Source organism: Entelurus aequoreus, linkage group LG13 (assembly GCF_033978785.1).
Source record: "Entelurus aequoreus isolate RoL-2023_Sb linkage group LG13, RoL_Eaeq_v1.1, whole genome shotgun sequence".
NCBI lineage: Eukaryota > Metazoa > Chordata > Actinopteri > Syngnathiformes > Syngnathidae > Entelurus > Entelurus aequoreus.
The window spans coordinates 41572308-41600064 of record NC_084743.1 but is presented as its reverse complement, the minus strand read 5'-3'; the positions used below and the strand labels follow the sequence as shown (position 1 = coordinate 41600064).

General features: G+C 38.2%; 1 protein-coding gene across 1 annotated transcript in view; it reads left to right on the top strand.

Moving 5' to 3' along the window:
• Nucleotides 1-26923, top strand: part of nlk2 (nemo-like kinase, type 2) — a 92212-nt gene extending 65289 nt beyond the window's left edge. Inside the window, exons 10-11 of the mRNA XM_062067865.1 lie at nucleotides 11091-11184; nucleotides 14359-26923. Coding sequence (XP_061923849.1) covers nucleotides 11091-11184; nucleotides 14359-14413 — 149 coding nt within the window. The 3' untranslated portion in view covers nucleotides 14414-26923. The remainder of the gene's footprint in view (nucleotides 1-11090; nucleotides 11185-14358) is intronic.
• The last annotated feature ends 834 nt before the right edge of the window (nucleotides 26924-27757 follow it).

Below are 27757 nucleotides of genomic sequence, written 5' to 3'. Positions count from 1 at the left end.
TTCAGGGCCACATCCTCCTGCCTCCCAATGCAGCGAGAACAATGGGAGAAACTTCCTGCCAACGACGACAAAGCGGCCATTACATACACAGTGCTGGTCGCGCCAGACCTGCAAATTTCCCCGCGCTTTCCTTTGAATACAAAATAACTGGCACTACATAGTGCGGTCAGGGACTCGCTGCGGACAACGACAGTCGAGGCAAATCACAGGTAAATCACCACAAGCATCCGTGGGCTCTCGCACGCGTCTAACCTGCATCCCTCCTGGCGAACAAAGACTGCTACAGCTTAACGAGCAGATGCGCAGAAGCCTCTCGCCACTGCTGGCTTAGAGACCTCCGCCAATCTGCTTCCGCCTCCAGTGCGCACAATTTGGGCTGATTCATAATACCAGGCGACCCAGTCGCACATGCTGCTTTTCGTCCGTCAGGAATCTACCTGTTTGTGGAATCAGGAACGTTTAACTGTGAGTCGTACTCGAGCTGGGAAGGTGGTGTTAAACGGAGAGCTGAAGTCCATAGACAGGATCTTGCCTTAGGTTACCGGGGAGTCCAGATGCTGGAGGACAAAGGGGAGGGTCAGGCTGACTGGGTCATCAACAGACCTGATGGCTCTGTAATCAAACTGCAGTGAGTCCTGAAAGGGGGTAGTAATGGTCTCAAGGTGAGGTAGGACCAATTGTTAAAAATACTTAATGACTGCAGATGTCAGCGCCACTGTTCTAGAGTCATTGAGTCCTGTGATCCGTGACTTCTTGTGTACAGGAACACTGGTGGAGGATTTCAAATAGTAGAGAGGACCCCAAGATGCAAAGTTAGAAGCAAGTTAAAAAAGATTTAAAATATTTTTTGGAGGAAAACCTAGATCTCCAAGAACAGCGAACGATAACCTTGCTAATTATAACTTAAGACAAATCTAGAGCGCCTGTGCACGAGTGTAAACAAAAGGCACGGTATGCACCGGGAAAGGTAGAGGAAGCTAGAAGGTGGTAGTGAGCCTGTAGAAGTCAAAGTGGTGGGAAAAATTCCAAAAAAAGCCAGGACAAGACAATATAGACACACTAGCAAATTGAGAAAAGGTTGTTACCCGAAGATGGCAGGTGGATGGATGCCACCGAGTGGTTGAAATCAAGAACTTTAGTCATTTCTACTGAGCAGTTGTTATCAAATCAAATCAAACTTTACTTATACAGCAGCACTATTCATACACAGGCAAGTGGCAAACACAAAGTGCTGTACAAAAAAATAGAAGAGAAGAAAACACACACACAAACAAAAACACACACACAGCACTATTGACAATAACAAAACAAAAACAAAACATGGCATGGCACTGAGGATTTGAGGAAAAATGCCACCTTTTAAGGCATCCACAGTGGAGAATAACTAAATTAACGCCATCCAAAAAATAGTATGAAATATGTGTAGCTATTAAATACAATTATATAAATACTATATTAATAAATTAATAAAACCTAACTTTGAGTTGGGCTTACAACTAAAACCTCAGTTTTGTCCTGGTTGAGCTGTAGGTAATTCACTGCCATCCATGACTTGACGTCTAAAATGCAGTTTAAAAGAGTATCTATTGGTTCTGTGCCATTAGGAGACACAACAATGTACAAGTGTGTATCATCAGCGTAACCGTGGAAACTGATGCCGTGTCTCTTAATTACGTCCCCAGATGGCAGCATATAGAGATTAAAAAGAGTAGGACCTATAATTGATCCTTTAGAAACCCCACATTTTATCTCATGGGTTCCTGAGGAACATGCATCCATACTTGCATAAAAACATAAGAGCGGAATCAGATAAAAACAGTACCAGAGAGGCCCACCAGGTGTCTAAGTCTATTTAAAGCCCCACTTAAGAACTTTCAGTTTTGGTTGAATTTGGTGGCGCCAGTGGACCAGAGCGGTAGTGTTTTGCCAGAAGGAAGACCATATTTCCCATGAGGACTAGCGCAAATAACATCAAACTGACATGATGTCCGCTGTAATATTGGCACAGATTACAAATATTACGTCTAATGACTATACTGATGTTAAATAGCAGACACTATCAAGAAATGATCTTGGATTGCGCTACAAACATGACGCTATTACCAAGAATATATTAGGGCGGATGCCGGTACGAAGCAAAGAAAGACCGGCGGGCGGGTTTTACAATTTACTTGTCGATCTACGTTCCCATCCTCACCTATGGTCAGGAGCTTTGGGTTATGACCGAAAGGACAAGATGAGTTTCCTCCATCGGGTGGCGGGGCTGGTGAGAAGCTCTGTCATTCGGGAGGAGCTCAAAGTAAAGCCGCTGCTCCTCTATATCGAGAGGAGCCACATGAGGTGGTTTGGGCATCTAGTCAGGATGCCCCCTGGACGCCTCCCTGGGGAGCTTTTTAGGGCACGTCCGAGTGGTAGAAGGCCACGGGGCAGACCCAGAACACGTTGGGGGGGACTATGTCTCCCTGCTGGCTTGGGAAAGCCTCGAGATCCCCCAGGAGGAGCTGGACGAAGTGGCTGAGGAGAGGGAAGTCTGGGCTTCTCTGCTTATGCTGCTGCCCCCGTGACCCGACCTCGGATAAGCGGAAGAAGATGGATGGATGGATGGATGGATTTTATCAAAGGAAACGTAAAAAACGACAATATGAACAAAGTAGTGGAACACTTTAATAACTACTTTGTAAATATTGGAACCAACCTAGAGCAATTAATTCCAGTTACAGGGTCAGTTGAGGACTAGACCGGGCGAGCACATATGATGTATTTCAAAGCATATATCTGTTGAGAGTAGAGTGTCATCAATTAATCAATCAATGTTTACTTATATAGCCCTAAATCACGAGTGTCTCAAAGGGCTGCACAAGCCACAATGACATCCTCGGCTCAGATCCCACATCAGGGCAAGAAAAAACTCAACCCACTGGGATAACAATGAGAAACCTTGGAGGGGACCGCAGATGTGGGGATCTCCTGGCAAGAAGCAGAGACCATCGCACAGAAGAGAGTGAGGTGGAGATCCATGGTAGACGCCCTATGCTCCCAAGGGGGCCAAGAGGATTAAAGAAAAAGAAAGAAAGTCCATAGTGGGGCCAGACCATCCAGAGCGGAGACAGGTCAGCAGCGCAGAGACGTCCCCAACCGATGCACAGACGAGTAGTTCACCCTGGGTCCCGACCCTGGACAGCCAGCGCTTCATCCGTGGCCACCGAACCTGTGCCCCCCCCCCCCCTCCACGAAGGAGAGGGGGCCACAGCAGAAAAGAAACAGCAGATCAACTGGTCTAAAAGGGGGGTCTATTTAAAGGCTAGAGTAAGACAAATGAGTTTTAAGATGGGACTTAAATGCTTTGAGGTAGCATCTCTAACTGTTACCGGGAGGGCATTCCATAGTACTGGAGCCCGAATAGAAAACGCTCTATAGCCCGCAGACTTTTTTTGGGCTCTGGGAATCGCTAATAAGCCAGAGTTCTTTGAACGCAGATTTCTTGCCGGGACATATGGTACAATACAATCAGCAAGATAGGATGGAGCTAGACCTTGTAGTATTTTATACGTAAGTAGTAAAACCTTAAAGTCACATCTTAAGTGCACAGGAAGCCAGTGCAGGTGAGCCAGTATAGGCGTAAAATGATCAAACTTTCTTGTTCTTGTCAAAAGTCTAGCAGCCGCATTTTGTGCCAACTGTAATCTTTTAATGCTAGACATAGGGAGACCCGAAAATAATACGTTACAGTAATCGAGACGAGACGTAACGAACGCATGAATAATGATCTCAGCGTCGCTAGTGGACAAAATGGAACAAATTTTAGCGATATTACGGAGATGAAAGAAGGCCGTTTTAGTAACATTCTTAATGTGTGACCCAAACGAGAGAGTTGGGTCGAAGATAATACCCAGATTCTTGACCGAGTCGCCTTGTGTAATTGTTTGGTTGTTCAGCATTTCCGCTTTCTTAGCATTGAGTTGCAAAAAGTTAGCAGACATCCATTGTTTAATTTCATTAAGACACGCCTCCAGCTGACTACAATCCGGCGTGTTGGTCAGCTTTAGGGGCATGTAGAGTTGGATGTCATCAGCATAACAGTGAAAGCTAACACCGTATTTGCGAATGATGTCACCTAGCGGCAGCATGTAGATGCTGAAGAGTGCAGTGCCGAGAACCGAACCCTGGGGAACTCCACCCATTACCTTAACATATTCCGAGGTCACATTGTTATGGGAGACGCACTGCATCCTGTCAGTAAGATAAGAGTTAAACCAAGACAAGGCTATTTCTGACATACCAATACGTGTTTTGATACGCTCTAATAAAATATAATGATCGACGGTATCGAAAGCAGCGCTAAGATCAAGAAGCAGCAACATAGATGACGCATCAAAATCCATCGTTAGCAATAGATCATTAGTCATTTTTGCGAGGGCTGTCTCCGTAGAGTGATTTGCCCTGAAACAGGATTGAAAGGGTTCACAGAAATTGTTAGATGCTAAGTGTTCATTTAGCTGCTGTGCAACAATTTTTTCGAGGATTTTCGAAATAAATAGAAGGTGGGACACCGGCCGGTAGTTTACCATGAGGTCAGGGTCAAGGTTAGGTCTTTTGAGCAGAGGATGAATAACCGCTTTTCTGAATGCTAGGGGAACAGTGCCAGAGGAAAGTGATACGTTTATAATATTTAGCACTGATGGTCCTAATATTACAAACAGTTCCTTGATAAGTTTCCCAGGAAGTGGGTCAAGTAAACATGTTGTTTGTTTTATCCCATTTACACGCCGAAGTAGTTCCTCTAATGTTATTTCATCAAAAAGAGAGAGACTAATTTGGAAGGCAATATCCGTCGTATATACATTCGTATCTGTGTTAATAAAACCCAGTTGTAGCTGGGACGCATTGTCTTTAATCTCCTTTCTAATGAGTTAAATTTTCTTATTAAATAAATTCATAAAGTCATCTGCCGAGTGGGTGGAGCTATTGGGAAGAGTCCCTTGTTGGGTTAGCGATGCTACTGTACTGAACAAATATTTAGGATAGTTTTCGTTGAGGCGGATGAGATTTGAGTAGTCTTTAGCTTTAGCTAAGGTAAGCATGTGTTTATAAATGATTAAACTATCACTCCATGCTTGATGGAAAACCTCAAGTTTAGTCGCGCGCCATTTGCGTTCCAGCTTTTTACATGATAATTTAAGAGCTCTAGTTTCTTCTGTAAACCATGGGGTACACCTTTTAGGGGCCCTTTTTAGCTTTAGCGGTGCTATACTATCAATGGTTTTGCGCAGGGCATCGTTAAAGTTGTTAGTGAGGTTATCGATAGAGCCCACATAATTTGGGAATGGTGCCATTACTGAAGGCAGTAGGCCAGCAAGAGTCATCGTTGTGGCAGCATTAATGTTGCGGCTGCTAAAGCAGTTATTATTATTAGCTTGTTGACAATGAGTCAGAACTTCAAATTTTATAAGGGAGTATACTAAACGGGAATATACTAAACTACGGGAGTAGACTTCCCAAACATGGGCTACACATCTATTTTCAAAAATATCATATCAGAACCTCAAAGAAACACAAAAATTGTATTACAGGGTTAACACTTACATTCTCTTTCAGTGTTGTTGATCACCCTTTTTGCCAGTGCGTCAAAGTCTAGTATCAGTTTTGTTGTGGCAATTCTCAAAACAGATCTTTGCCTAATTTTATTCTAATATTTGGCAAGCAGGATTAAAAAGACCAACGGGCCGGATGTGGCCCCAGGGTTGTAGTTTGCCCATCGTTAATATAGATAGAAATCCCTAGTTGATGTTCCTTGTTAATGTGAAAAAAGAAGAAATAATGAAAATTGTAAAGAAATGCAAATCCAAGACTTCAACTGATTGTCACAGAATTGATATGAAAGTAATAAAAAAGTTATTATAGAAGTTTCAGAACCTTTAATGTATACCAGTCATTTATCATTTCGAACAGGCAAATTCCCAGGCGAAATGAAAATAGCAAAAGTAGTACCAATTTATAAGACTGGAAACAAACACCAGTTTACAAACTATATACCTGTTTTTTTTACTTCCACAGTTTTCTAAAATCATTGAAAAATTATTCAACAATACATTGGAAAAATTCATAATCCAAAGACAACCAATATGGATAGAGAGTTAACATCGATGCCAATAATCAAAATAATAGAGGAAATGACCAATGCAATAGATGTTAAACAATGTGCTGCAGTAGTATTTATGGATCTAACAGAAGCATTTGACACAAATAATCATGATATCTTAATCACAAAATTAGAACAATACGGCATGAGAAGATTGGTCTTGAACTGGGAAAGAAGCTATTTCACGATTCATCTATCCATTTTCTACCACTTGTCCCTCTCGGGGTCGCGGGGGTGGCTGGAGCCTATCCCAGCTGCATTCGGGCGGAAGGTGGGTAACACCCTGGACAAGTCGCAAACATGAAGCAAAACGTGAACTAGGTGAAAACATATCATAAACCTAACAATTAAACAAGGAGACTCGGTAAAGAATCTGGGTATTATCTTCGACCCAACTCTCTCGTTTGAGTCACACATTAAGAGTGTTACTAAAACGGCCTTCTTTCATCTCCGTAATATCGCTAAAATTTGTTCCATCTTGTCCACTAGCGACGCTGAGATCATTATTCATGCGTTCGTTACGTCTCGTCTCGATTACTGTAACGTACTATTTTCGGGCCTCCCTATGTCTAGCATTAAAAGATTACAGTTGGTACAAAATGCGGCTGCAAGGCTTTTGACAAAAACAAGAAAGTTTGATCATATTACGCCTATACTGGCTCACTTGCACTGGCTTCCTGTGCACTTAAGATGCGACTTTAAGGTTTTACTACTTACATATAAAATATTACACGGTTTAGCTCCAGCCTATCTCGCCGATTGTATTGTACCATATGTCCCGACAAGAAATCTGCGTTCAAAGAACTCCGGCTTATTAGTGATTCCCAGAGCCAAAAAAAAGTCTGCGGGCTATAGAGCGTTTTCTATTCGGGCTCCAGTACTCTGGAATGCCCTCCCGGTAACAGTTAGAGATGCTACCTCAGTAGAAGCATTTAAGTCCCATCTTAAAACTCATTTGTATAATCTAGCCTTTAAATAGACCCCCCCTTTTTTAGACCAGTTGATCTGCCGTTTCTTTTCTTCTCTCCTCTTCTCCCCTGTCCCTTGCGAGGGGGAGTTGCATAGGTCCGGTGGCCATGGATGAAGTGCTGGCTGTCCAGAGCCGGGACCCCGGGTGGACCACTAGCCTGTGCATCGGTTGGGGACATCTCTGCGCTGCTGACCCGTCTCCGCTTGGGATGGTTTCCTGTTGGCCCCGCTGTGGACTGGACTCCCGCTGATGTGTTGGATCCACTGTGGACTGGACTTTCACAATGTTATGTCAGACCCACTCGACATCCGTTGCTTTCGGTCTCCCCTAGAGGGGGGGGGTTACCCACATATGCGGTCCTCTCCAAGGTTTCTCATAGTCATTCACCGACGTCCCACTGGGGTGAGTTTTTCCTTGCCCGTATGTGGGCTCTGTACCGAGGATGTCGTTGTGGCTTGTACAGCCCTTTGAGACACTTGTGATTTAGGGCTATATAAATAAACATTGATTGATTGATTGATTGATATCAACAGAGCTAGAGATATCTTGCGCTGTACCCCAGGGATCAATACTGGGACCAAAATTGTTCAATCTTTATACAAATTAAATTTGTAAAGTCACCCAAGACTTAAAGTCAGTATTATTTGCAGACGACACAACTGCGTTTTGTTCAGGAGAGAGCACACAGAAGATAATACAAATAATAGAAGAAATTAACAAATAAAAGAAATTATTTGACAAAAACAGACTATCTTTGAATCTCAGTAAAACTAAAATAATGCTATTTGGTAACAGGCGAAGAGAAACTCACACATACAAATAGAAATTGCAAGAATAAAAACAAAAAATTGGTGGATGTAATAATAAATGATAAAATGAACTGGAAATCTCAAACAAATATGCAACATAAGGTGGCAAGAGATATTTCTATAATGAATAAAGCAAAATATGTTTTAGACCAAAAATCACTCCATATTCTCTACTGCTCGCTAGTGTTACTATATCTGAGTTATTGTGCAGAAATATGGGGAAATAATTACAAAAGTACACTTCATTCACTAATTGTGTTACAAAAAATATCAGTTTGAATAATACATAATGTTGGATCCAGAGAACATACAAATATTGTTTTTTTTATCAAATCCAAAATATTAACATTAAAAAATTTAGTGCAATTGCAAACAGCTACAAGTATGAACAAAGCAAGCTATATCCTCCTGCCCAAGAATGTGCAACACTTCTTATCAACAAAAGAGGAGAAATATAACTTTACAAAGAAATCTAATTTTAAACATTTATTTGCACGCACAACACTTAAATGCTTTAGCATATCAGTATGTGGAATTAAGTTATGGAATGGATTAAGTAAATAAATCAAACAATGTACTAAATGATCTATTTTAAGAGGCTGTCCATACATCAAGTGATTACAAAGTACAAAGAATAAGAATTATGATAAACGTCATGAATTTATTGAAAATGAAATATTATCCATATCATTTGGCAAATCATAACTAATTTAACTACTTATGATAAGAACTGATGTACAAAACCCAAAACCAGTGAAGTTGGCACGTTGTGTAAATAAAAACAGATTACAATGATTTGCAAATCCTTTTCAACCTATATTCAATTGAATAGACTGCAAAGACAAGATACTTAACGTTCGAACCGAGAAACTTTGTTATTGTTTGCAAATATTAGCTCATTTGGAATTTGAGGCCTGCAACATGTTTAAAAAAAGCTGGCACAAGTGGCAAAAAAGACTGAGAAAGTTGACGAATGTTCATCAAACATTTATTTGGAAAATTCCACAGGTGAACAGGCTAATTGGGAACAGGTGGGTACCATGATTAAAAGCAGCTTCCATGAAATGCTCAGTCATTCACAAACAAGGATGGGGCGAAGGGTCACCACTTTGTGATTAAATGCGTGAGCAAATTGTCGAAGGGTTTGAAAACAACATTACTCAACAAGCTATTGCAAGGAATTTAGGGATTTCACCATCTATGGTCTGTAATATCATCAAAAGGTTCAGAGAATCTGGAGAAATCACTGGACGTAAGCAAGGATATTCCAGACCTTCGATCCCTCAGGTGGTACTGCATCAAAAAGCGACATCAGTGTGTAAAGGATATCACCACATGGGCTCAGGAACACTTCAGAAAACCATTGTCAGTAACTACAGTTGGTCGCCTCATCTGTAAGTGCAAGTTAAAACTCTGCAAAGCCAAAGCCATTCATCAACAACACACTGGCTTCGTTGTGCCCGAACTCATCTAAGATGGACTGATGCAAAGTGGAAAAGTGTTCTGTGGTCTGACGAATACATTTCAAATTGTTTTTGGAAACTGTAGACGTTGTATACTCCAGAACAAAGAGGAAAAGAACCATCCGGATTGTTATAGGCGCAAAGTTGAAAAGCCAGCATGTGTGATGTGTATTAGTGCCCAAGGCATGGGTAACTTACACATCTGTGAAGGCACCATTAATGCTGAAAGGTACATACAGGTTTTGGAGCAGCATATGTTGCCATCCAAGCAACATTATCATGGACGCCCCTGCTTGTTTCAGCAAGACAATGCCAAGCTACGTGCTACAACAGCGTGGCTTCATAGTAAAAGAGTGCAGGTACTAGACTGGAGACCCCTGACTGTTGAATAAGTTGTACATCAAGCAATAATGGGAAATAATTCTACCTGAAAAGCTTTAAAAAATGGTCTCCTCCGTTCCCAAACGTTTGGTAAACAATGGTAAAAATGCACCTGTGCCAACTTTTTTGCAATGTGTTGCTGCCATTAAATTCTAAGTTAATGATTATTTTCCAAAAAAATTACGTTTCTCAGTTCAAACATTATATATCTTGTCTTTGCAGTCTATTCAATTGAATGTAAGTTGAAAAGGATTTGCAAATCATTGTATTCTCTTTTTATTTGCGAATTACACAACGTGCCAACTTCACTGGTTTTGTATTTAGAACACATCGATGTAAATTGTGTACAAATTGAGAACAGGATGTGTTAGTAATTACTATGAAGTGAAAAAGGGGGAGAATTAGGTAAACATTGCTTCTTCGTACTGCTTTATGGGCATGTTGTAAAGAAAATATGTAAAATATGTGATGTATCATATTGATACTGTATATATGTTCGAAATACATTTCAACCGACCAACTGTATCAAAAGCGTCACTTATATCCAGCAGAACCATCACTGTGAGCTTTTTATTATCTAGATTCCACCTGATGTCATTACAAATCTTTAAAAGTCCTGCCTCGGTACTGTGGTTTATCCTAAAACCAGACTGAGGTCTTTCTAAAATGTTATTTAGATTTAAAAAGTTGTTAACTTGGTTAAAAACAAGTTTTTCAAACATTTTACGTGAACTGTAAGGTGAATACAAGCCTGTAATTACTACATTTGGGTCCAAACTGCTCTTCTTCAGATAAGGCTTCACCACCACCAAAAACGACAGGGAAAACCCCTGTCTGAAGAGAAACTCATTATAGTTAAAAGCTGTTTCTAATAGAATACATACAATGATTTAAAAACTGATGTAGGAATTTAATCTAAAAGGCAGGTTGTTGGGTTTTCTCGGGAGTTGTCTTTGTCTGAGGAAACACTGGAGATGTTTGTCCTGGTTGATGAAAGAACACTTAGTTAAGTGTTCTTTCATCAACCAGGACAAACATCTCCAGTGTTTCCTCAGACAAAGACAACAGATCAGGTGTGTTAGCAGCTCAAACTTGCAGTGTTTAGGGACCAGATCTGATGTCTTTGATATTGGTTATGCAGTACATACGTTCATGGTACATACGTTTAACACAGACATGTGTTGGGTCCATGTAGCGTTCGCCTCGCATGTTATTTGAGTTCTGCATTATACATCTTTTCCTTTCTTTCATGAAACAACCTTTGAGAAGGAAATTGGGACACAATACTCACACTGTTAATTACTTGGCGTGTCTGTTCTCTTCCACAGAGATCATTCATCAGTTTATTTTGGAACAACAAAAGGGGAGTCGAGTACCACTCTGCATCAACCCTCAGTCAGCTGCTTTCAAAAGCTTTATCAGGTGGGAGGTTCTTTAATGTGTTTTGTCTAAGAAGATAGATTATCTATGAAGGTTGCTATGTTATTTTATTCAAGATGTCTTTTACAAACTCTAAACTGTTCGTATCTTTGTAAGAGGGTAAACTTACAAAATATACAGGGGATGAAACACTTATTTTCCCACTGTTTATTTGAACCTGTACTTAGAGTTCAGAATTATTAATTAATAATCTCAAACCTGGCCATATAATTTTAGTTTTTCAATCCATTAAAGATGACGTTCAGTCATTCCATCTAAAAAAGAACTGATCAAAGTATCAGTACGCTCTTAATGTATACCGTATTGACCCGAATACAAGACACACCATTTTACAGACCTGTTCTTGGGTCAAGACAGAATGCATCATCATGTTTTAAATATCAGTTAGGCCATACTTGCCAACCTTGAGACCTCTGGATTCGGGAGATGGGGGGGTTTGATGGTAGCGGGGGTGTATATTGTAGCGTCCCGCAAGAGTTAGTGTTGCAAGGGATTCTGGGTATTTGTTCTGTTGTGTTTGTTGTGTTACGATGCGGATGTTCTCCCGAAATGTGTTTGTCATTCTTGTTTGGTGAGGGTTCACAGTGTGGCGCATTATTTGTAACAGTGTTGAAGTTGTTTATACGGCCACCGATAGTGTGTCCTGTATGGCTGTTGATCGAGTATGAATTGCATTCACATGTGTGTGTGCTAAAGTCGCATATATTTTGTGACTGGGCCGGCACGCTGTTAGTATGAAGGAAAAGTGACTGTGACGGCAGTTTGTAGAGGATGTTAAAGGCAGTGCCTTTAAGGCACGTCCCAATATAGTTGTCCGGGTGGAAATTCGGGAGAGTGATTGCCCCGGGAGATTTTCGGCTGGGGCCCTGAAATTTGGGAGTCTCCCAGGAAAATTGGGAGGGTTGGCAAGTATAAGTTAGGCATATTTATTTCGTGCTTATATATTCATTTCATAGCTGCTTGACAATTGTTTGAGGACTACCTCATTAAGCACCATTATCTTAAAATTTGCGTCATAACTCCTCGTCTGTTGTTTGCTTAGAATGTGTTTACATTCGTCAAGTGGGAATGCAATTTACAGAACTTTATGTGATCGAGACCAGTAATGCCGGTAACACGTCACTCTATTATGACCACGTTTTTCAGTAATGAGTTATCTAACGCATTACTATTTTTGAACCAGTGACCAAATTAAAGTTACTTATCCAAGTGACTGTGTGTTAATATTGTTGTTATTTTCCTCACTAAAAATATATATTTTTACTTTCTTCTTGCATCTTGGGGAGTGGAGTCATGCATGCGACAAGGCACGTTTTCAGCAAGAGGACGAGTCACGTGTACTACATACTAAGCACATAAGCAGCAAGCATTGAGGGTGGAGAGAGATTGGCATTTTCTTGCTGCTTTTCTTTCTTGTCAGCTAATGACAGCAATATTAAGATTCGTTGTACACTCTGTGCTGGCGACATCTTCACATCAGAATTCACAAACCTAACCAAAACCACACATCTAACCACGGCCGCGTACCTTGTCTCGCAAACGTGCATTGTTGACGTGCATATCGAAAAAATTATGAAGCTGCGGCAATGCATTAAGGCTGACTGTTGCAACGCATCAAACATTTTTCAGCATCCAACAAATAACAACTCTCCTCTCAACTGCGACAAGCATTGCTTACCTGCAACGGTAAACTAACAAGTCAAATAGAGTCTGTGAACATTGCTATAAAGTACTGATATGTGTTGATTTATTGTGGATACTGAAGGAAGTATTTACATGTGAAAAGGCAGTGATAAATGATAAAACAAGACGGTCAGCTAAAGTACTTCCCCTTTCACCTTTTTTTTCAATCAAACACGAAAAACCCGCCAAGTGAACATCTGATTGTACTACTTCTGACATTGACGTAGACAACCACCACCACGTGAATTGCATCCCCATATGTGACCATACAATGAACAAATATACTACACTACTAAGACTATAATAGCCACAAATATCTGTCCTCTACAGGACTGGTGCCGAAAAGTGCGGCACAGGGGGCCATTTGCGGCCTGTAACTTGCTTGTCATTGGCCCTTAGCACATTGAAGTTAAAATTTTTAACAATAAAAAAAAAAAGCAAAAATTGGAAAAGCAGCAAAAAGCACAATGATAAATAACACAAAGTTTTGTCTTTAAGATATGAATGATTTTTAACCCCTTTCTACACTATATATGTGCATGTACTGTATATGTAAATATGTATAAATATTCAGTACAGGCCAAACATTTGGACACACCTTTTCATTCAATGCGTTTTCTTTATTTTCATGACTATTTACATTGTAGATTGTCCCTGAAGGCATCAAAAATATGAATGAACACATGTGGAGTTATGTACTTAACAAACAAAGGTGAAATAACTGAAAACATTTTATATTTTAGTTTCTTCAAAATAGCCACCTTTTGCTCTGATTACTGTTTTGCACACTGTTGGCATTCTCTCGATGAGAATAGTAGTAGTCACCTAAAATGGTTTGTGTGCCCTATCAGGGTTGATTAGTAGAATTTCTTGCTTTATCAATGGGGTTGGTACCATCAGTTGTGTTGTGAATGAGAAGGTGTGTACAAACTTTTGGCCTGTACTGTATATAAATAAAATACTTTTTTTTAAAATCACTGCCGAAAGTAACTAATAAAAGTAATTTGTAATCTAACTTATTTATTTATAAAAATAAAGTAATCAGTCAAGTAAGTAAGTTACTTTTTGAAGGAGTACTCAGTAATTGGATTCTTTTTTTATAGTAAGTATGGTAACTCAGACTGCAAGTCAACTCTGGTTCGGTGCGGTTCACTTGAATGCTATTTTAGGTTGTATACTGTCTTGTATCCAGGTCAATACTGTCAATCTACCATTGCAAATCTTTTTTTCAAGCCGATACCAATAACCTCCTGCTTCTCAAGACTGATATTGATAAATTCTTTGTATGTATTGTTTTAATTTATATTAAACTGTAGTTTGTGCACACCTGGAGGTAAAAATAATTCAAACTGTACTCATACATTTCTAGTGTCATCAATAATCGTAATCAATAATAAATCGTCCGATATTTATTGTGAACCCCTAATGTTTGGGTAATAGACTTGTATACACCTAATGCACTTTCTCTCTCAGTTCCACAGTGGCACAGCCCTCTGAAATGCCTCCTTCTCCACTGGTGTGGGAATAGCTGCTGTTGTGAGTGTGATCATCTTTGCCCGAGAAGCTGCTAATATGGAATCATGAAAGCGTCTCAATGTCATCAGTCATCTGCGTAGCATTTCACTGGAAAAGCATGACTTCTCGTTGACATCTACTGATTGTATGCTCAAATATGATAAAAAAAAATATTTAAAAAAACAACAACACAAAAACATCCACTATCTGCTTTTTGTGGGTGTAATAGAAAGATGGAAATGTATGTGACAAATACTCAATAGGATAACGTTATCATCTTTACACTGCGCCATAATGAAATATACTTGCTTTCATGTATATATTTAACATTTTTCACAAGCTGTGATTATGACTTTTCCCCCTGTAATTGGTTAGTACGACGACAGCTGTCTTCCCTTCTGAACTGTTAGATTACCAAATCAGCATTAAACCCAATTCAACTTGATATTTAGGCAATCGATTATTGTTGCATCATCAGGTTTAGAAACCTCAGGCTTCCTCCAATTTTCTTGGTTATGTCATATTAACTGTATTTAATCCGGCCCTGTGTTCCTTCACACTCTTATCATTTCTTTTTGCCAAAGATTCTGTTCATGCACAAAGAGGGCGTGTTTCTGGAAATTACGCCAATTTTAAAAGTTGTTGAAATGTTTGACGCAGTGTAGTCATAAACCCCATTATTTGTCATGTATCTATATTCAGAATAAAATTTATTTAAGGAAATTCTAATTATGGCAACGCTTGCATATACCCACAAAAGTGGACGAGCATACAGGAATGTAGTTATTGATTTTAAAAAGTATGAAGCTTCACATTAATACCACAAATATAAGCATGCTGAATTGCATGCAGTTTATTAGATAATATTTGCAAATATTTTTACCTAAGCAGCAGCTGCATTTAAAAAAAAAAAACATTGTCTAGAATTCTTAGGTATAACCTAAAAATAGTAAACGCAGTAATTTCAGTAGTTTTTCAGTTGACAAAAAAATTACAGTGCGAGCTCACCTTGCTCACGCTGTTTGTGCTGAAGAAATCAGTTTTTCTTGTAAATGACCTGTTATGGTCACATTTACATGTGCCCGTGCTCACGCCATAGAGTGTAACGTTAAATGGGGAATTGGCTAGTTGGAAGAAGCAACATGGCTGAAATATGCAAATATCATTGGCAGATTTGGAACTTACACACTGGGGTCTTTTGAAAAGTATGTCATTTACAATAAAGCAGTAAGGGAAAGGGGCAGCTAACCCCTCATATAAACATTGTATCGTATTTTAAACCTATACATTGTTTCCAAACCTATTGGTTAGTTCAATATTCTATTCGTTGCGATCATAAAACATTAATTGTAAGGTAGGGGTATAACGGTACGCCAAATTTTTTTAAGATCATGGTCCAGTTAATTGTTGGTGCAATAAAGTAACAAAATGCATTGAAAAACTACTTAGTTTTTTTGTGAATTATATTTCAAATTGGGCCTAAAAAAACAGGTAATGCTCCAATAATTTTAATGATCCAATAAAAAATTCAAATACAAAAATTTTAATTTTAATTATTTAATAGTAGTGTGCCGATAATACTTTTTCACTTCCGATACCATTATCATATTGGAGCCTTACGTATTGGCTGATACCGATATTGATTCAATACGATATCAGCACAAATCATACATACTTTTATTTTGTAGTGTGGAATGTAAAAAAAAAAGTTTGACCAAGTGATATTACTCAGAACAATGTAAGTATGAAAACACCAACCTATTTATTATTAACTGTCTAGAATGAACGTATGCTGTCTTTAAGTTGAAGTGACATGGTACAGTAATTGTTTTTTGTGACACCTGGTGGCCACAATAGTTTATTAAGTTAAGTCATGATGCAGTAAGTTGAATGATGCAGACACGTTTATTACTGGATACTTTGTTATACGGTTCTGCTTTGGAGACTTTGTCTCTATAAATAATATGCAAATATAATTATCTAATACTTTAATTATAATATTATTTTATTTAATAGTTAAGATACAATTGTTTTAGGCTGCAATATTGCTCAATTAAGGACACTTAATACATAGGTCTAGCTTATGTGCTATCGTGTGCTAAACTGTTGTGTAGCTGCTAGCTCATTGTAGCCTACAGCCTACTATCTTTTTTAAATGACTTCTCTAAAATAGAATAAAAGACCAACCTTGTGTGCTTTTTATACCAAATTCAATATCTAATCGGGACGCCCCTAATATAATACACCACATGGTTGAATAGTGGTTTGTAGTTCGCCCTCACATTGTTTTCTTTTTATCCACATAAATGACAGAAGAGGGTTTTTATAAGCTCTGACTTCTCCTTGTCGCTTTCGCTAACCAAAGGCTGGGCTGCACTGTATTTTGTATTTACTTATCCAGTAGACGCGTTATGTGAGGCACACTTCCCATACGCCTCTGTACCAAAAAATCTGATCATGACCACTTTTAATGTTACACCCTTGTGGTACAGGCAGTCTTTAAACTTAACATTTGAACAGCCATAAGTTATCCACTGTTACTATTAAATGTGACAATAAAACTTTGCCTCGAACAGCAAAGTAAAGCCGCTGAATATATTTGATTATTTATTTTCTGGCTGTCAAGCCATTTGATTTCCATGTCTCTGGCTTAAAATATGAAGGAATAATTAAGTTATGGGAGAGAACAGAAAAACATCAACAATATAATTCTTTGACAGACAATAAAGAAAAAGGAAACATGTAGCAGATTTTCCATTGATCAAATAGGATCATTTTGATCCTTTTACAACTTTTAGATTTCATATTTTGTGCACAGTATGTATTAGCATATTAATTAATCTTTTAAATCCCCCAAACCCCGTGCGGTACCATCGGCAGCTGTGTTGCTATGCAAACTGCTACGCAGTGCTTCTATTATTGTACACATGCTATAGAGCTTTTCAACTGGCGGGCCGACTCCGTCCTTGGAATGACACCATGTTGGCCCCAGAGTTCAGTTGAAAACACTAGAGTACTCCTGTAATATAGAGGAATTTGGACCACAGTAAACACAAGCGGTAGAAAATGGATGGATGTAAACACATTGGCGTATCCTTGCATTGACATTTTAACCTTGCTAGTAAATGTAAAACACTGAGGCACCCTTTAAGTCCTCTACTTTTTGGAAGTAACACATTTTTTTGTGATGTGATTCATGTAACTAAGGTGTTGCTGTAGCTTGTTTACTTCAGTTGTAGTCTGTAGTCATTTGTTCAATTAATTTATTTATACTAGTACTGTTGCTCTAGATTCCATTTTAGGTCCTCTCTTTTTCATCATTTGGGCTATTCAACTGGTGGCCCCTGAGTTAAGTTAAAAACAACTTGAGAGAATAGCATTTTTGCAGACAGTCCTTAAAAACAAAATAAGCGCTCCCGTAACTCTGAAATGTCTACTGTAGAGGAAGCTGATTCTCCTGGAATATACAAAATAAGACTAAAAGTGAAGGGAGAAGTCCTGCCCCATGGTCCTTAGCTTTAACAATTTAGTTGAATAGCCCTGCTGTAAAACCAGAAGAACATCAGCTAACCAATTTCAGGACAGAAAACAATTCAAACCACAAGCACTTAAATGGACAAATGCCGAAAATGCATAAGGTGAGCGGTCCAAGACCCAGCATGTCAGTAATCCATCCATCCATTAATTTCATAAATATTTCCAAAAATTGGACAAACTTGGCCTACCTTAAAAGCCAATACTTCGCCCTTCCAACGGTGCAAATATCATTCTTCTTTCGCTAAAACTCACTAAACAAGCAACTTCATTGACTCTTATCTAGTAGCAAAGATATGTACATTTTTATTTTTATATCAACCAGGAAAGTATTTCCTTTGATACCTAATTTCTTCATATAGACCTTGTACATGCAGAAAAAAATATAACTTATTTTGAATGTCATTTGTTACGTTAAATAGCCCCAAGTTTAAGAGGTGAATTAATCATTAAAGATAATTAATCAAATTCTGCCCATAGTGTGGAACTGATTAATTGTGTCTTGAAGCCATCAAGTAAAAATTGAGTGAACTTCTTGTCTGCAACCAGCAGAGGCATTGTTCATTCATCCATTCATTCTCAACCAATTGCCAGTCAAAACCAGAACAATGCAACGTCAGCTTGGGAAGGTCAGCTGTTCTTTTTCACTTTGCCATTCGGATGATAATTTCGATTTTTGATTATGAATAAACCTATGAAAAGAGTGGAAGCTTAACAGGCCAGATCCAGTCTTCCCTTTCACATGGTTTATGTGGGTAAAGCTGGCAATTGTCATCAGGTTATTCAAAATAGGTTTAAAAAAACATCAATATGAACATACACCTAGCTGCAAACCAGCAATAGCATTTATCTACAGGTTATATTACATATACTTGAATATATCACCACATACTATTGGCCATATACAGGAAAAACGTAGCATATTATAAGCATAAGTGATGCCTCTGTCTGACATTGCTGAATTTTTCTAAACAGTAATAAGACTTTTAAGATCTGCCTAGCTTCTCTTCACACGTGTACACTGTATCCAGAATAGAGCTGTGAAGTAAATTATTTAATATATTTTTGTTATTTTCATTTTCTATCCTGTTCTTTTGTCCAAAGGCACAGACATGTATTGTCACACCTTAAAAGTATGTTAATGTATATATGTGAAATACAGAACCTAGTATATGCATCCACCTAAAATGTACCACTGTATAGAAATTGTATTAGCCTGCACATTTGTAAGGCTGTGAAGTTGTTTTTTTTTTTTTTAAATCTTGGATACAACTGTATATAATTTATTTCTTTTTATCCTGCAGTTGGTAAATAGAGGACAAATAATCCTGTCCTGTTAACTGTATCGTGTCTATACAGCAGAGTTATAGATATATCGTAGGAGAAACCTTGTTTTGTTATTGCTGGAAAAGTGAGTTTTTTTCAGTAGTTGAAATCCAAAAGTGAAATTCAATCAGATTATTGGCTGTCTCTCAATTTGGGGATTTTTCGACATGCGCTTCTGAATGCATGAAAGTACGCAGTCCTGTACACTTACCACCCTCAATCATCGCGATGTTGATTACGTAGCGGAAAGGAACAGACTAGGAATGGAGTGATAAACGATAATAATCATCGCGGTAAAACGGTTAGTATTACCGGAATAAACTTTGATTAAATTAAAAATTATCGAAAAAACGTGATTGATAACCCCACTTTGATAAACATAGGGACTGACTAGAGTTATCTTGCTAGCTAGATTAAATGCTCAAATGAACACAAGAAATGTCATACCCCAATCTAACCCTGTATGAATAAATTACTGTCTGAACAACTCGATTTATACACGACAGACGGAGACGTCTTTGGCAGTAAGTGAACTCGCGTGATGTAACATAAACCGGAAGTGAAGCAAAGTGAACACCCAAATTGCGTTTATTAAAAAAATATTCTAAATTGTTAAATTAAAAACGGAAAAAGATAAACATTTAAACGCTCAAATAAAAATAATATAGCTCTTGTGAAGCCACAACAATATTTTTTTTCTTCCAAAAAAAAGTATTTTGTGTGTCTATCTATTTTAGTTAAAGGTGCCATATGTAATAATGTAGCCATGCAATCACGGTCAAAATTCTGTAGTCCACTCCCACTCTCCATGACTGAGGTTGCCAGATACGCAGCCGAATCCGAAATTCTACTCCAAGGAACTTCAAAAGGCCATCGACGAGTCCTACGCTGTAGGTTTCTCTTGTTTATGCTTCTTGCAAGATGGTTTACTAAGTAATTATGACACATTTTACTGATGTTGATTAGGCAAATTTTAGTCGGGACAGATTGTTGGCATTACCCTGCTAAAATGTCTCGTTTGACCACACGGACCACCATCGAAATACAAACCCTGTTTCCATATGAGTTGGGAAATTGTGTTAGATGTAAATATAAACGGAATACAATGATTTGCAAATCATTTTCAACCCATATTCAGTTGAATATGCTACAAAGACAACATATTTGATGTTCAAACTGATAAACTTTTTTTTTTTTGCAAATAATCATTAACTTTAGAATTTGATGCCAGCAACACGTGACAAAAAAGTTGGGAAAGGTGGCAATAAATACTGATAAAGTTGAGGAATGCTCATCAAACACTTATTTGGAACATCCCACAGGTGAACAGGCAAATTGGGAACAGGTGGGTGCCATGATTGGGTATAAAAGTAGATTCCATGAAATGCTCAGTCATTCACAAACAAGGATGAGGCGAGGGTCACCACTTTGTCAACAAATGCGTGAGCAAATTGTTGAACAGTTTAAGAAAAACCTTTCTCAACCAGCTATTGCAAGTAATTGCAGTGTGTAAAGAATATCACCACATGGGCTCAGGAACACTTCAGAAACCCACTGTCAGTAACTACAGTTGGTCGCTACATCTGTAAGTGCAAGTTAAAACTCTCCTATGCAAGGCGGAAACCGTTTATCAACAACATCCAGAAACAGCGTCGCTGGGCCTGAGCTCATCTAAGATGGACTGATACAAAGTGGAAAAGTGTTCTGTGGTCTGACGAGTCCACATTTCAAATTGTTTTTGGATACTGTGGACGTCGTGTCCTCCGGACCAAAGAGGAAAAGAACCATCCGGATTGTTATAGGCGCAAAGTTGAAAAGCCAGCATCTGTGATGGTATGGGGGTGTATTAGTGCCCAAGACATGGGTAACTTACACATCTGTGAAGGCGCCTGAAAGGTACATACAGGTTTTGGAGCAACATATGTTGCCATCCAAGCAACGTTACCATGGACGCCCCTGCTTATTTCAGCAAGACAATGCCAAGCCACGTGTTACATCAACGTGGCTTCATAGTAAAAGAGTGCGGGTACTAGACTGGCCTGCCTGTAGTCCAGACCTGTCTCCCATTGAAAATGTGTGGCGCATTATGAAGCCTAAAATACCACAACGGAGACCCCCGGACTGTTGAACAAATTAAGCTGTACATCAAGCAAGAATGGGAAAGAATTCCACCTGAGAAGCTTAAAAAATGTGTCTCCTCAGTTCCCAAACGTTTACTGAGTGTTGTTAAAAGAAAAGGTTATGTAACACAGTGGTGAACATGCCCTTTCCCAACTACTTTGGCATGTGTTACAGCCATGAAATTCTAAGTTAATTATTATTTGCAAAAAAAAAAAAAAGTTTATGAGTTTGAACATCAAATATCTTGTCTTTGTAGTGCATTCAATTGAATATGGGTTGAAAGGGATTTGCTAATCATTGTATTCCGTTTATATTTACATCTAACACAATTTCCCAACTCATATGGAAACAGGGTTTGTATATTATATATACTATATTATATATCGCATAGGCCTACTTTGATGGCAAACCAAGGCCAACAGTAAAATTACCGCCACATTTCGTTCAGCATAACTCCATGTTGCATCCAACCTGACGCACTGCATTCTCTTCCATTTACGCACATCACCATCTTTCAGTGCAGAGTGCAATTCTATGAGTCAACCCACGTTACGCAAAAAACACGTTGCACATAAATCATATAGCCTACTACCATGTCAATACACAAAGTAGAAAATCATTACATGTAATGCATTATATTGTGCCAAGCAAATACCACCCCATATGTGTTTGATGCACATACAGTACCAGAAACCCCAATTAGCCGTGCTAATGCTGGAACCCATTTCTTCAGTGTATCAGCATATTGAGAAATAAATAGGCACTGACAATACCCATATCCACATAGGTTTTATTTGTCGAAAATATATTTTGCCCTGTCAGTTGGAATACACATCGACATACAGGCTAACGGGCATATATTTCCCCCATTAGCTTATATGTCGATGTGTCATTGACCACGCTAGCATGCTAAGTATTTGTTGCAGGAACATACTTGCTTTTTTAGACAAGATCATAGGCTGTATTGGACAATATAGTTGACATACCAAATGTCCATTTCCATTTATTACTAGTAATAACAAAACGTAAAAGCCTTCCTTACCTAACAAGGAGGAAATTAGCAAGTTTGGCGTCAGATGAAAAAATCTTCTCCGCCTTCAATCACCTTCATCTTTCAAAGGCATCCCCGATACAAATCCTTGTTTTGTTCCTGGTTTTGTCGTGAATAAGTTGAGATTTTAGATTTACTAAGGTCTGACATGTTTAGTAACTTTACCAGTGGCAGTAGATGGCCGTGTGTATCTAGCAACCTGGATGGGACACAATCACAGACTTTTTAATTGGTCAATTGGCATCGAAATGAAAACAATAACAAGATTACAGGGCTGTAAATCTAATTTTTCAAATGAGCATATCCTGGCTGAACTACTGTTATCAGTTATAGAGGTATTGGAAAAGAACATGATTTATGAATGCCGTTTGACATATCAGGGCCATTTAATAATGACTTGACATGAAATTATTACATATGGCTCCTTTAATAAAAAAAATATAAAACTTGGTCAAAAAGATTTTAGTGTGTATAAATACTTGTTGACCACATTCAACAATAATGATAACCGTGAAAAATTGGTCATAATGACTGTGATATAAAACTTTTATATCGTTACAGCCCCACAATGGACAATACCAAGCAAAGAATGATGATGTAATCACGTTTATGACATAATCTCCACCTCAATTGAAGCAGAGCAGAGGTACGGGCTAGCGTGCAAAATTAATACCAAATGTTGTATTGCACAATCAAGAAGTGGGTAATAAAGGTGTTGGTTATTTACGTGCGATCCAAATTTTTATCCACCATCAAAATGAGAAATACAAGAAGAAGAAGCGGGTTAATATTGTTTCGTCATTTACGATTTGGGACAGCACTAAACTGTCAACATGTGCACACTCAAAAACCAGTTATTGTAGTGTACTGACTGAAGTGTTCCTTTTGAGAAACAGCTATTATACAGATTCACTACACAAAATGAAATGTTTCTGGTTATAGAGTACAGCAAATTAAGAAACCCAAATTCAGAATCTGGTAAAACATTTGAGTATTGTGAAAACGTAAACTACTAATGTCAGCAAATTACTGCAAAGGCTTCCTGGGAATTACAGGAATTGTACTCCTGAAATAAATTCACTTTTGCACAACATTCTCATTTATTAAGATGCACCTGTATACAAACCTGTTGGTCTCTACCTCTTGGGCTATCTAACTTAGCTTGTTACCTCCGTACGTTCAAGGAGATAAAGCTTTTATACTAATATGATCAAATCAACTACTCCTGATGATTCTTTCTTGTACTATTAAGCATTCAATTAAAATGTTTACTCACGCAATGTTGATATTACACCATTTGCCACCAAAGGGCCAAGGTTTACCTGACTGTTAGCATGCTTTTGCTCCCAAGCTAACATTTACAGTAGGGAAGGGATTCACGTGGCCCCATTCCTAATCATAATTCCTAATGTACCCCCTATTTCTTCATGTGTCAGGTAAACCACGACGAATGGGGTCATATGAATCCCCCTCCTACTGTAGTGGTTGTTTTTTTGTGGAAAAACTGTCTTAAGAACTCCGTCTCAAAGATTTGACACGCAAATTTTAATTTATACTGTACAAAGTTTCCTTTTTGTTAATTTAGGTTTACTATACTTCTGTCATAAGCTTTTGTCAACCGTAACCAAAACTAAAGCAACGATCACACTTCAGAATATAACTTTGGCTAAGAAATTGTAAACTTGGCTACAGACAATCAAGCAATAAGGTCAAACCTTTTAGTTATGGATATGATCCATTTTTGGATCATTCCGCCCAGCCTGATCAGATGGTCACTATGGTCATGACATGACATGCACACAATATTTCTGTATTATTAGTATACATTTGAGACATGTAAACACCTTTTTCAGATTGCCAATGCCGCAACTGACTGGATCCCAAAGTATTGTTTAACTTGTGATTTACATTTTTGAGTTGAGTTGATTATAATGATATATATATTAAAGGCCTACTGAAATGAATTTTTTTTTATTTAAACGGGAATAGCAGATCCATTCTGTGTCATATTTGATAATTTCGCGATATTGCCATATTTTTGCTTAAAGGATTTAGTAGAGAAAATCGACGATAAAGTTCGCAACTTTTGCTCGCTGATAAAAAAAGCCTTGCCTGTACCGGAAGTAGCGTGACGTCACAAGCGGTAGTGCTGCTCACAATTCCCCGTTGTTTACAATGGAGCGAGAGAGATTCGGACCGAGAAAGTGACGATTACCCCATTAATTTGAGCGAGGATGAAAGATTCGTAGATGAGGAACGTTACAGTGAAGGACTTGAGAGGCAGTGATGGATGTATCTTTTTTCGCTCTGACGTAGCTTAGGTACAAGCTGGCTCATTGGATTCCACACTCTCTCCTTTTTCTATTGTGTATCACAGATTTGTATTTTAAACCACCTCAGATACTATATCCTCTTGAAAATGAGTCGAGAACGCGAAATGGACATTCACAGTGACTGAACATGTAAATACACGATTAATAATATTCCGCTTGGCGAAGCTAAAAAAACAGAAGCTAACCTAGCTGCGTAGCCAACGCGATAGCGTCAGTCTCAAATGCAGATAGAAACTAAATTAAAAAAAACCTGACTGGATGGATAGACAGAAGATCAATAATACTATTAAACCATGAACATGTAAATACACGATTAATAATATTCCGCTTGGCGAAGCTAAAAAAACAGAAGCTAACCTAGCTGCGTAGCCAACGCGATAGCGTCAGTCTCAAATGCAGATAGAAACTAAATAAAAAAAAACCTGACTGGATGGATAGACAGAAGATCAATAATACTATTAAACCATGAACATGTAAATACACGATTAATAATATTCAGCTTGGCGAAGCTGAAAAAACAGAAGCTAACCTAGCTGCGTAGCCAACGCGATAGCATAGCAGTCTCAAATGCAGATAGAAACTAAATAAAAAAAACCCTGACTGGATGGATAGACAGAAGATAAATAATACTATTAAACCATGAACATGTAAATACACAATTAATAATATTCCGCTTGGCGAAGCTAAAAAAACAGAAGCTAACCTAGCTGCGTAGCTAACTTAGATGCGGCGGCGGGCGTTGCACGCTTTTGACGACATCCCGGCCGCCATCAGAGTCGGCAAGAAACATATATTTCCCCAAAGTTACGTACTTCACATGCACATATCGACACGCACGTACGGGCAAGCGATCAAATGTTTGGAAGTCAAAGCTAGACTCACCGTAGTGCGTCTGTTATCCTGCTCAAAACACAACACAACCTCCTGGTGTTGGTGTTACTGTAGTCCGCCGCACCACTGATCGCACCTACAACTTTGTTATTTGCAGTCTCCATTGTGCATTAAACAAATTGCTCAATCGCTTTATTAACAAGCGGTAACTGGTTGTAGTTCAAAAAGTAACGCACACACATACACAAGCTGCTGTTAGCCAAAAGTCACGCTCACACACACTCAAGTTCTCTGCCAACTCACTCGCGCATGCGCGTTCCCCAAACCCTTAAAGACACAGTACACTAATGCAAATATCACAGATATTACAGTATTGTACTTAGCCGCTAAGACACCGATCGATCCCACCTACAACGTTCTTCTTTGCAGTCTCCATTGTTCATTAAACAAATTGCAAAAGATTCACCAACACAGATGTCCAGAATACTGTGGAATTTTGTCGAAGAAAACAAGAGGCTTTTCTATCGGGTCCGATGGGGTCCAACCACTTCCGTTGCTTTTGTGACGTCACGCGCATAAATCATATCCAAAGGAGTTTTTCAACCGGAAGTGTGGCAGGAATTTTAAAATTGCACTTTATAAGTTAACCCGGCCGTATTGGCATGTGTTGCAATGTTAAGATTTCATCATTGATATATAAACTATCAGACTGCGTGGTTGGTAGTAGTGGCTTTCAGTAGGCCTTTAAAAACAAATATTACAGAGGGCATAAGTATTGGTTTTCTACTCATTTTCAAGAGTATTGTAAAAACATAGAAGCCCTTTTTGTCTATGGGGATAAGTACAGTATGGGAGTCATTCCACTGATTTGGTGTCGTTTGCTAGTTGTAATAAAATTGTAATACTACAATTAAAATGCTGTATTTTTTCAACTCTAAAAGTGAGAATACACATTGAACCACTCAAAATGTGTATTGCCCTTCTCAGGCGACTTCATTGTATTTTTGTATAGACCTTTGAAGCCAAATATGACCCATTGAGCAAACAGGCCTTAAAGTAACAAGAGTGAGTTTTTAGCGGAAAAAAGTGACTTACTTAAGCATGGGTGTCAAACTTGGCCCGCGGGCACATAATATGTGCGGCTTCTGCATGCACACACAAGTGAATGCAATGCATACTTGATCAACAGCGATACAGGTTACACTGAGGGTGACCGTATAAACAACTTTAACACTGTTAGAAATATACGCCACACTGTGAACCCACACCAAACAAGAATGACAAACACATTTCGGGAGAACATCCGCACCGTAACACAACATAAACACAACAGAACAAATACCCAGAATCCTTTGCAGCACTAACTCTTCCGGGACGCTACAAGGTGTGTGGGGGTGGGGGGGAGTTAGTACTGCAAAGGGTTCTGGGTATTTGTACTGTTGTGTTTATGTTGTGTTACGGTGCGGATGTTCTCCCGAAATGTGTTTATATGTGTGTATATATATATATCTATATGTGTGTATATACATATATATATATATGTATGTGTATGTATATATATATATATATATATATATATATATATATATATATATATATATATATATATATATATATATATATATATATATATATATATGTATATATATATATCTATATGTGTGTATATACATATATATATATATATCTATATGTGTGTATATACATATATATATATATATCTATATGTGTGTATATACATATATATATATATATCTATATGTGTGTATATACATATATATATATATATATATATATATATATATATATATATATATATATATATATATATATATATATATATATATATATATATATATATATATATATATATATATATATATATACACTACCGTTCAAAAGTTTGGGGTCACATTAAAATGTCTTTATTTTTCAATGAAGATAACTTTAAACTAGTCCTAACTTTAAAGAAGTACACTCTATATATTGCTAATGTGGTAAATGACTATTCTAGCTGCAAATGTCTGGTTTTTGGTGCAATATCTACATAGGTGTATAGAGGCCCATTTCCAGCAACTATCACTCCAGTGTTCTAATGGTACAATGTGTTTGCTCATTGGCTCAGAAGGCTAATTGATGATTAGAAAACCCTTGTGCAATC